Here is an 11,584-nt window from a genome sequence, read left to right as displayed (position 1 = left end):
ATACATGAAACACAATAGAGAAAACCTACCGGGGACATCTACCACTTAAAATGACAGAAGGAGAAGGAAATGAAAAGAATTGACTCAGGTGAATTTCTTGTTTATTTTTATTGAGTGACAACATTGTTTGACGGGTTTAATGTATCTTAGATTCTGAACTTTAAATGAATGGGAGGGGAGGTAGTGAGGGTGGGATGGGAAGAGTGGGGGGGAGAGAAAACAACACTGTATATATTTGAAAAGAAAAATGTATGTATCTTGATCAATGTGGTTTATAGTGTGAAAAATAAAAATAAAAAATAAAAACTGTACTTCACTCCTCAGAATGATTGAATTGATCGGATCAATGTTCCAGGTGTGGAACAGAAACAGGAACTTTTCTTTATTCTAAGTAGTCTTGTTCAAAGGTCAACCCTTTTTGGGTTTGTATTCGTAGAATTTTTGGAACAGATAATGGGGGTGAACTTTCCTTAAAACCTGAATTACATTAGTTAGGAAATTTTGGAAGTTCCACTCCTAAACCCTCAATTCAAATCTGTTGTTGGCTTTAGTGATAGCAAGGAAACGTGTTACTGCAACGTGGAAATCTGATGTCTCACTAACATTAGAGAGATGGCTCGCCCACGTTCAAAGCTGCATTCCATTAGAAAAAAATTACGTAGAATTTACGGGATAAATATTCCTTATTTTCGCAAATTTGGGGTCCGTAGGCTAGAATAATGAAATTAACACTTTCTTCATTTTTCCTGATCGGTGAAGTTTTCCCTGAAGGTTTAATAATTTCATGATGTCTTTGAGATCTCCAAGTGTTGACAGATGTCATCATTTTATAATTAAATATCACACATTTTTGTTGTGGGATTAGATTCATTTTAGGGAGAAAGTGTATCTAGTTTTGACGTATATTTGTTAACATTCCAGTATATTATTGTCAATTATTTGATCTTGTTTATGTTGATTAAATTAAATATTCAAAATAAAAGGTGTGGATGAACATCCCTCAAGGTCGCTGTGGGAGGAGTCACGTGATGGAGTAGTGGCCGGACGGTGAACTCCAGCCCTCTCCAGAAAAGTCGGGAAAAACAAAGGAAAACACAAAGGCACAGAAATAAAAGTTACAGAAAAGTGAGTATAAAGGTGGAAAGAAGATGGCGACAAAAAAAGAAAAATCGAAAGCAACGGTAAGAAGAGAGGAAGAGAAGACAAAGGAGGAAAAAGGTGAAGGCCTTACCTGTCCGAAGAGGCCCGCTGCGGAGAGAGAAACCCGCTCCCTCAGGTCGGTAAATAATGGACTACAAAAATGGCTCGCTGAGCCGAGTAAAAGTGCGCAACCGCGCATGCGCGACTCCTCGCGCATACGCGCTGCGCATGAAAAAAAACACACCGACGGGAGGGGGGACCAGCTGGGGAGTCGATCTCCACAGCCGGCAACGACAGCTGCAGAACACCTGCAGCAAGAAGAGACCACAGAAGACAATGGAAACAAGAAAGAAGAGAAGGAAAGGGCACCAAAGAAACAACAGATGGCCAACCCAGAGGAAGAAGAAGAGGAAGAGGAAGAGTACAGTGAAATAGAAGAAGAAAAGAAAGGCAAGATAAAGAAGGTACTTTCTCTTATTAAAGGATACATGGAGTCATTTAAAGAATGGCAAACACAGGAATTTAATGATTTAAGAAAAAGAATAAACAACACAGAAGAGAAAATGAATAAAATAGAGATGACCTTAACAGAAATGGGAAAGAAAATGGACAAGATGGAAGAGCGGGCAGTAGCAGCAGAAATGGAGGTAGAAGACTTAAAAAAGAAATTGGAGAAATCTAATAAAAAAACTAAAGAGACACAAGAACTACTAGCTCAAAAAATAGATACAATGGAAAATTATAACAGAAGAAATAACATAAAGATAGTGGGCCTTAAGGAAGATGAAGAAGGCAAGAATATGAGGGAGTTTATAAAAGAGTGGATCCCTAAGACCCTAGGATGTCCAGAACTACAGCAAGAAATGGAAATAGAAAGGGCACATAGAGTATTGGCCTCTAAACCACAACCACAACAAAAACCAAGATCTATTGTAGTAAAATTCCTAAGATATACTACAAGAGAAAAGGTACTGGAGAAGACAATGGAAAAAGTAAGAGAGGACAATAAGCCACTGGAGTATAAAGGGCAAAAAATCTTCATTTATCCAGATATAAGTTTTGAACTCCTAAAGAAGAGAAAAGAGTTCAATACAGCAAAGGCGATTTTATGGAAGAAAGGGTATAAATTTATACTAAAGCATCCAGCGGTATTGAAAATATTTATTCCAGGACAACAAAAGAGACTATTCTCGGATCCAGAAGAAGCACGAAAATTTGCAGAACAATTACAAAAATAGACTGAGGGAGGAAGACGGGTAATGAGAGTAAAAATGATCACGATTGATATGTATGTGGGTAAAGACAAAAATAGACTGAGGGAGGAAGACGGGTAATGAGAGTAAAAATGATCACGATTGATATGTATGCGGGTAAAGAGGTATAAGAGTGAATAGAGACAATGTGCATACGTGAATGTATCTGTACTTAGAGGAAAATATAGATAGTATAGACAAGAATTAATAAGGGAAGGTATGGAATAGAGAGAATAAGGAGGGAATTAAAAGAGTGACCTTTGTGACATGAAAAGTGAAATCTTTTCTGGGGGGGGCGGGGTGAGGGGAAATAGCGGTCACTGCAAAATCAGTTGACGCTTGCGAGTGGATTCGCAAATCCAAATGGAGAGGGGAGATGTGGTTGTCCGACAAGGGATAAAGGACAACTCAGGAGGGGAAGGGGAGATTGGGGATAAATAAGATAGAAATAGGAGAATAAGGAAAATGTTGGATGTTGTAGGAATGTTGTCTTGTAAAGAGTTGAAAATAAGAAAACAGAAATGGAAAAGGAGGAAAGGTAATGATGGAAAAACGGAAAGAGAAGATAAACAAAATATAAAAGGGCTACGCTGAACTATATGACTTTAAATATTAATGGAATACATAACCAAATTAAAAGGAAGAAACTACTAAATTTAAATGAATAAATGGATTCCATTAGAAAAAATAACATATAGGTTAAGAAATAATATTGAAATATTCGAACAAGTATGGGAGCCTTACATTAAATACAATAGCGAAAACCTACCGGGGACAAACATTACCTAAGTTGATGGAAGGAGAAGGAAAGAAAAGAATGGACTCAGTAGAATTTCTGGTGTATTTTTGTTGAATGACAACATTGTCTGACTGGCTTAATGCAACCTAGATTGTATACCTAAAATGGATGAGAGGGGGTGGGGGTGGGGGGGTGGCTTGGGAGGAGGGAGGGGGGGGGAGAAAAAGTCACTGTATATGTGTGAAAAAGAAGTAGTGTATATCATGGCTAATGTGATTTATGGTGTGAAAAATAAAAAATTTAATAAAAAAAGGTCGCTGTGTAGGTTGGTAGGATGGTTCAGAGCACACATGTCAAACTCAGGCCCGCGGGCCAAATTTGGCCCGTGATATAATTATATTTGGCCTGCAAGATCATATCAAATATGTATTAGAGCTGGCCCGCTGGCCGCCACGCCAGTATAGTACATGCACAGCTCATACTACAAATCCCAGAATGCTTTGAAAATGCGTTGGCGCCGGCCCGTCAGCCCGCTAATCGCCCCCAGCTCCTCTCTTTACTTTCATTGGCATCTGCGACCTGTCGCCGCACTCACATGTAATAAACCCCTTACGAAAAATGGCCAAACGAAAGACAGAAAACAGGACCTTTCAAGACAGATGGGAGGCAGACTATACGTTCATCATTTTAAAAGACAAACCTGTTTGTTATCGAAGCAAGTTGTTATTTTGTTGGCTTGTGAAAAAAAATACATTTAAAAGGAGCTTAAAGGCTAGAGAAATATTATTTATTGAATATTTTATTTCTCATTTGTTAATGCTTCTTCTGGAAAGAGTTTAACCAAAACTATTATTAAACATTTATTTTAATAAGAAAAAGTTTAACATTACATATGTTGAAAGAAGAGAAAACATGCAGATGTTGTTGAAAATTTTCAATCAATATTTAGTTTGGCCCACGACTTAGTCCAAGTTTTTAATTTTGGCCCTCTGTGAATTTGAGTTTGACACCCCTGGTTCAGAGGGTCTATGGGATGCTGGGCTTCATTAATCAGGGGATTGAGTTTGGGAGGTCATGTTGCAGCTCTACAAATCTCTGGGGAGACCACACTTGGAGCATTGGGTTCAGTTCTGGTCACCTCATCACAGGAAGGATGTGGAAGCTGTAGAGAGGGGGCAAAGGAGAATCACCAGGATGTCGCCTGGACTGGGAAATGTCTTATGAAGCAAGGTTAGCAGAGCTCGGACTTTTTAGAGCGAAGAAGGATGAGAGGGGACTTAATAGAGATCGACAAGATTCTGAGAGGCATAGACAGGGTGGACGGCCAGCACCTGTTTCCCAGGGCAGGATCGGCAAAGTGTGTGCAAAGTGAGAGGAGGGAAGTTTAGGGGAGATGTCAAGGGTAAGTCTTTTTACACAGGGAGTGGTTGGGGCCTGGAATGCATTGCCAGGGGTGGGGTTGGAGGCTGGAACATTAGGGGGGGTTTAAGAGACCCTTAGTCATGAACACAGATGGAAGGGAAATTGAGGGTTACAGGGTAGGGAGGGTTTAGTTCTCTTTAAAGGAATATATGGGTCAGCACAACATTGAGGGCCAAAGGGCTGTACTGTGCTGTAATGTTCTATGTTATACATTCTAATGTTTCACACTTGAGCCCTTCTTCAAGGGAGGGGCTATGTTTGATGAGGGGATCAAGCCTGAAATGTTGGTTCTGTATCTTTGCTGAATGAAGGACCCTGTTTGACCTACTGAGTTTCTCCAGCATCGTCTTTTTACGGGGGTGGGGGTGGGGGGGGGGTCAAATCATTCTCCTGAGGACGATTCAAGATTACTTTATTGTCACGTAATGGTACAGAATACGTAATATATAATCCTCCTCCCCCATCCCTTCCCAATCGAGAAGTTAGAAAGGCCCCTCCAGAGTCACCGAATGTCCATGGATTCTCCTCTCGCGGTCTCAGCAGCTGCATGGACTCTTGTTTGATCCATCGGCCGCTCGAGCCCTAGATCCAAACCCCCGACATGGTCGGGAACTCCCTTCTCGCCCTCGGCTCTCTCTTGAACTCCGTCTCCGATACCCCGTCTCTGGCAGCCCATGCGGGACCCTCGGCCGCTGAGTCCCTGGCTGGTCCGCCCTAGCGATCGCCGTCCCTGTAGGGTCATCTCATCTGCTTCTCCTTCTCAACAGGGTGGGGGAGGAGTTCAAGTTCTCCCCGGATCTGTCGTTTTGTGTCAGTCCCCACTGCTTACCCCCCCACCCACGGGGTCTTCAGCCCCTCATGGTTTGCTGCCCATCATAGAACATTGAACACGACAGCTCTTTGGGCCTTGATATTCCTACCAAATCCTTCCTCACACCCCAACCATCCACGTGCCTGTTGGAGTGTTTGTTTCATGCCCCCAATGTTCCAAACTCCACCGCCACCCCCGCTGAGGTGTTTCAAGTCCCCACCACCCTCTGTGTAAAATAATATACCCCTGACATCTCCCCTAAGCCTCCCTCCCCTTGTACACACATCCTCTGGTCTTTCTTATCCTGCCCCAGAAGAAGGCACTGGCCGTCCGCCCTGTCTATGCCATCTTACATCCTTTAAAGCCTGCATGGACTGGCTGCATTTTTACGGGTGGATGGACTCAGCAGAGCAGCAGTTTGTCTCTGCTTCCTGCTCTCCCAGGTCCATAACAGCAGCAAAACCTTTATTATTAGAAAATAATCTAGAAGCATGCTTTTGAAAGCGAGAGAGGGGGGAGAGAAGGGAGGGGGAAGAGGGGAGGGGAGGGGGAGAGAGGAGGGAGGGGAGAAAAGGAGAGGGAGAGAGCATATATGTGTAAAGACCTCCCCCCCACCCTTCGGTCAGCTCGAACCTGTTGGTCTTTCAGCACACGGAGATATCGGGGAGGGATTGCTGCAGACTGGCACGTTCAAGGCTGCAGGAGGTCATGCTGAGGGACGCACTGAGGCGCAGCCAACGCAAGGGTGTCGTGGGGAAGGACCCCAGTCCAGAGCCTGTCCGTCACTGGGCGCCAAGGGGCTGAGGCTGAGGGATGGGTAATGGTGGGGCGAGGGGAAGGTCAGTGATAATGTGGTCACTGCGCCAGTCACCATGTGGTCACTGTGTCGATCACCACAGGTGCCTCCGGGAATCCATTTTTTTAAAAGACAAACTTTATTCAATGTCATAAACACAAAACACACACATAGATGTACAATTAAAACCAAAATCCCACATAACATGTGAGAAGCAAAACTGTAAGAAGCAGTAATTACAACCACCTCTTTATTACACAGCAGTATCAAACATTCAATTCAGACATGCCAGCCCCTTCCCCCACCCCACGCCACCCCTCCTCCCACGCCCATCCCTCCTCCCACGCCCACCCCTCCGCCTCCTCCCCCCACACTCACCCCTCCCCTTCTCCCACGCCCACCCCTCTCCTCCCCTCCACCTCCTCCCATGCCCACCCCTGCCCCTTTCTCCCACGCTTTCCCCCTCTCCTCCTCCCATGCCCACCCCTCCCCTCCTCCTCCCATGGCTGCCCCTCCCCTCCATCCTCCCCCCTCCTCCCCGTTCGCCCCTTCCCCTGTCCTCCTCCCACGCCCACTCCTCCCATGCCCTCCCCTCCCCCCACGCCCATCCCTCCCCTCTTCCCACACCCGCCCCATCCCCCTCCTCCCACACCCACCCCTCCCCTCCCCTCCTCCCATGCCCACCCATTTCCCCTCCTCACACACCCGCCCCTCTCCTCCCATGCCAGCCCCTTCCCCCTCCTCTCACACCATTCCCTGGGGCCACCACCATTCAGGGGGCCCCCTCACAAGCTGGTTTCCCGGTGGCTTACTGTGCGTTCTGAGGTTGGCTCATCGGTCAGTGCCCACTTCAGGGCCTTGCACAGTGAGCGCCGGCGCAGCCCAGTTCGGAGGCCCCCACCCAGCACCAAATAAAGCAGCGGGTTCAGGCAGCTGTTGAGGTAGACCAGGCTGGAAGCCAATGGCAGGCCGAGCTTTACAACCTGTGGGACGCTGGGGGACATTGGAGAAGCAATGACCATCAGCTTCAGCACCTGTAGAGGCAGGAGGCAGATCATGAAGGCCATTACCACCGTCCCCATCACCCCAAAGGGTCGAGCCCAGCCTCGCCTCCGTCCAAGGGTTCGAAGTTGCAGGCCGATGAGGGTGTAGCATGCCATCATGGTCAGGATTGGCAGCAGGAAGCCCAGGACAACCTGTGAGACCAGGACCCCTGTCATCCTGCTCTGGGCAACCCAGAGCAGCCTCAGGTACTCCTCCTCCTCAGCCTGGCTCTGCTGGGCCTCCTCAGAGGGCAGCAGGAAGATCTGGTGGCAGGCCACCGTACTGTCTGACCTGACCACCGTCTTTCGGAACACCCAGGTAGGCAAGGAGAGCAGCAAGGCGGTGGCACAGGACAGGAGGCAGGCTTTGCGGGCTATGCCCTGCCCCCGGTGATTCTGGGACCAGATAGGCCGCAGGACAGACAGGCATCGGTCCAGGCTGATAAGGGCCAGGGTGAAGGAGCTGGTCACCATGGAGATCACCGCCAGGCTGCTGATGAGCTTGCAGAGGACGTTGCCAAAGGGCCAGTGATGCCCCAGGGACAGGTAGGTGGCAGAGAAGGGCAGAGTGAAGATGAAGGCTAGGTCGGCCACCGCCAGGCCCTGGCACCAGGCCGCATTAGCTGAAGGCTGCATCAGACGGGAGGTAATGTAGATCACTAGGACATTCCCTGGCAGACCCAGGATGCAGGTCAGGACCTTCACCACCAATGAGAAGACATACATTGGGGGAAGGGAGACATGGGGCAGTGGGAAAACAGGATCCAGGGTGGTGTGAGACGTTGTATCCAGGTCCGGGGTGGAGGCCATGGCTGGAGAGGGGAGAGAAGGCAGGAAAGAGTGTTACTGAGGGAGTTCGCTACCTCCTCACCACCCCATCATTCCTCACATTACCCCCTCCTCACCCCCTCCCTCTTCATCACCCCTCCCTCCTCGCACCCTCCACCTCCCTCCTCACTGCCCCCTCCCTCACTGGCCCCTCCCACATCACCCCCTCCCTCCTCCCTGTCCCCTCCTTCTTCATTGCCCCCTCCCTCCTCACCCCCTTCTTCTTTAACTCCCTCCCTCTTCACTGCCTCCTCCCTCCTCACTGTCCCCTCCCTCCTCGCTGTCCCCTTCCTCTTCAACTCCTTCCCTCCTCACTCCCCACTCCTTTCCGTCCCCTCCCTCCTCACTGTCCCCTCCCTCCTCACTGCCTCTTCCCATAGTGCCTGCTCCTGCCCTCTATGTAACAGGCCGGAGAGAGGGTCTGAACTAGCCCGCCCCTTCCCTGCTCTCTCCACCCCCCACCAGATTACCTCTGTTGATCTGGTTGGATCTCCAGGGGTTGGGGGCTGTATGGAAGGTTGGAGAATTCCCCTGAGTTTCGGTGTCCAGAAGAAATCTCTCTCTGGGGGCTGTTCCCCGACCCACTGCCTTTCTACAGAAGCATCTGCATCTCTTCCCCCTCCCCATTCCACACAGTCAAAACCCTTCACCCACGATGCTGTGCTAACCCACATAAACCTACTCATCAATCTCCCCCTTCCCTCCCCTCATATCCTGGATCCTTCCATTTTCCTTCCATCCGTGTTCCTGTCCTAGAGGCTTTTTTGTCCTTTTTGTACCAGCCTCCACCCCCACCCCCAGCCACGCATTCTAGGCCCCCACCACTCTCTGTGTCGTCCCTCAACCTCCCTCCCCTCACCTTGTACACACATTCTCTGGTGTTTGCTGATCCCACCCTGGGAAACAGGCACTGGCTGTCCATCCTGTCTACGCCTCTCAGAATCTTGTCGACCTCCATTGTCTCCACATTCTCCTGTCCCCTGCCTCCCTCCTCTCCTCCTCCCTTGCCCCTTACTCCTCTCCTCCTCCTCCCCTGTCCCTTCCTCCTCTCCTCCCTCAATCTTTCTATTCAGACGTCCATGTTATTACCCTGATGAAGGGCTTGGGCTCAAAATGTTGCTTCCTCTGCACTTCCTCTAAATTTGCAAGCCCTGCTGAGTTTCTCCAGCTCTGGAGTCTTGCTCTGGACTGTTGCCTGCAAACCATTGTGTTTAACACAATGTTCTAAGTGTGGTCTAACCAAATTGGACAGATCTGCACCATCACCTCATGGGTCTTGAACTCAACTGCTGAGTAATGAAGGCCAGCAAGGTAATGGTGTAATGGTGTAACTCTTCCCCATCTCCCACCCCCTTGACCCACAGACCCACCGCCTTCTGCATGGGGAAGTCGCCCCCTTCTCTCCACTTCAGACTCCCTGATCCTGTGGGGAGGAGACTGTGACTGGAAGGGGGGTGGTTACAGAGACAGGGAGGGGTATAGGGGACCGGAGGGGGTTACAGAGAGAGAGAAGGGTATTGGGGAAGGGTTTTATAAACCTCTGCAAAGATGTTTATTTTCTGTTTGAACTTAACTGAGTGGAGTTAGTCCAAGCTCTCTGCATCCGCCTCATTTCCCTCCATATACAAGGCACGGATCAGGAATGTGAAGGAACTATCTAGTGGATGGAGTTAGTCTATGCACACCACATCTGCCACATTTCCCCTCCTCATCTATGGGGCAGAAGTATGAGGAACACTCTCCTCTGTAGGGTTAGTCCATGCCCTCCATCCACCACATTTCTCTCCCTCATCTATGGGGCAGGTGTGTGAGGAACACTCTCCTCAGTGGGGTTAGTCCATGCACCTCACATCCACCACATTTCCCCTCCTCATCTATGGGGCAGGAGTGTGAGAAACACTCTGCTCAGTGGGGTTAGTCCATGCACCTCACATCCACCACATTTCCCCTCATCTATGGGGCAGGAATGTAAGGGAGCATTCTCCTCAGTGGGGTTAGTCCATGCACTCCACATCTGCCACATTTCCCTCCTCATCTTTGGGACAGGAGTGTGAGGAACATGCTCCTCAGTGGGGTTAGTCCATGGACCTCACATCCACCACATTTCCCCCAGCTTCATGCGAGGGGCTTCCCTCCACCAACACCCTAATCCCCAACCAACAGTTCAGAGGTGGTTGTGCCTCCCCTCCTGCACCTCCTTGTGGGTTTGAGGGGGGTGATGGAGAAGAACACAGAGCATCACAGGAAGCACTCACCAGCCGATGGACGAAGCCGTTCCCTGTAGTGCACCAGTACCCTGCTGCAGCGCTGCTCTCTCTCTCTCTCTCTCTCTCTCTCCACTTCCCCAGTGAAAGTAACTTTGCTGCTTCACTTACTTTATGTCAAATCAGGGGCAGCGTCTCCAAACAGGAAGTGGGTGTCCCCTTCTCTCGATGGGACACTCCTGCATCTGCCTGCGAAGGGAGACCACATAAGGATAATTGCAGATGAAGTCAAATGTATCAGTAGGTCCAGGCAGCAAACTCTGCAGAGACAGAGAGAGAGGAAGGGAGAGGAAGGATGAAGGGAGGGAGGAGGGATGAAGGGAGGCAGGGAGGGAAGAAGGAAAGGATTGATGAAGGGAGAGAGGAGGGAGGGAGAGAGGAGGGAGGGAGAGAGGGAAAGGGAGGGAGGGAAGGAGAAAGAGGGTGTAAGAGAGAGGAGGGAGGGAGTAGTGACAGATTAACTCCCACCCAAGCCCCAAGGCTGAGCTTTACTACAGACCCCCGGGGTCAGTACCATGGTGGTGGGGGGGGGGGGGGGAAATATGGAGCAAACTCACCACCTTCTCCATCTCCCTCTCTCTCTCACTCTCTCTTTCTCTCCCTTGAAGCCACCACTTGTTGGCTGGTTTTAGTGGAATTTCTTCCAAACTCTGTAAACTTAAGGACAAACCAGTGGGTTGTGGTGGTGAATTTAATTTTCGGTGGGGGGGGGGGGGGGTGGAATGATCCATTGCTTGGGAAGTTTTAAATGGAAGGTTTTGTCTGGTTCTGGGTCAAGTCCGTTTCACTATTTAAACCTGTTCTCCCCCCACCCTGCCTGCCCACCAGCTGAGATCCCCTCTCTGCTTGCCTGGCGGCCGAGACCCCCTCCCTGTCTGCCCAGTGGCCGCTCACCTTGATCCACGGCCCTGGCTCGGATCCATCTTGATGAGCTGAGAACCTCTGCCCCCCCCACCCCGCTTCCAGTGGTTCAGAGACGATCTGCGGCGCGGGGAAGACCCTTCGGCCCGCTGTATTCATGCTGTCGGAAGACCATGTTCTGCAACGAAAGGTCTGCAATGTCATTTCATCTACTCAGTGGTTCTCAACCATTTCCCACTTACTGAACCTGCATAAATAATCCCTGACTGACCACAGACCCCCCCCCCCCCCCCCACCTGTGACATCTTATGCTGTGAAACAGATGCTCTGCCGGGGTTTATTTAAGTGTATGAGTGGAAGAATACAGGTTGGGAACCACTGATCTAAATACACCTGACTCTGGGAGAGATGCTGCCTCCACCAGCTT

General features: G+C 49.4%; 1 protein-coding gene across 1 annotated transcript; it reads right to left on the bottom strand.

The window, feature by feature from the left end:
- Positions 1-6,903: 6,903 nt before the first annotated feature.
- On the bottom strand, positions 6,904-10,363 carry LOC138764266 (chemerin-like receptor 1). The gene is made up of 2 exons (XM_069939944.1): positions 10,288-10,363; positions 6,904-8,016 (listed from the first exon to the last, which is right to left on the bottom strand). Exon 2 carries the CDS (start codon positions 8,012-8,014, stop codon positions 6,947-6,949), a length of 1,068 nt encoding a protein of 355 aa, XP_069796045.1. The 5' UTR covers positions 8,015-8,016; positions 10,288-10,363; the 3' UTR covers positions 6,904-6,946.
- Positions 10,364-11,584: the final 1,221 nt, after the last annotated feature.

The sequence above is a fragment of the Narcine bancroftii genome, chromosome 5 (genome assembly GCF_036971445.1).
Source record: "Narcine bancroftii isolate sNarBan1 chromosome 5, sNarBan1.hap1, whole genome shotgun sequence".
NCBI lineage: Eukaryota > Metazoa > Chordata > Chondrichthyes > Torpediniformes > Narcinidae > Narcine > Narcine bancroftii.
The sequence above is the reverse complement of the archived record's forward strand: the minus strand, read 5'-3'. Positions and strand labels throughout refer to the sequence as shown.

Excerpts from the sequence above, each read along its gene's own strand:
- LOC138764266 (XM_069939944.1), bottom strand. The coding sequence starts at position 8,014 with ATGGCCTCCACCCCGGACCTGGATACAACGTCTCACACCACCCTGGAT.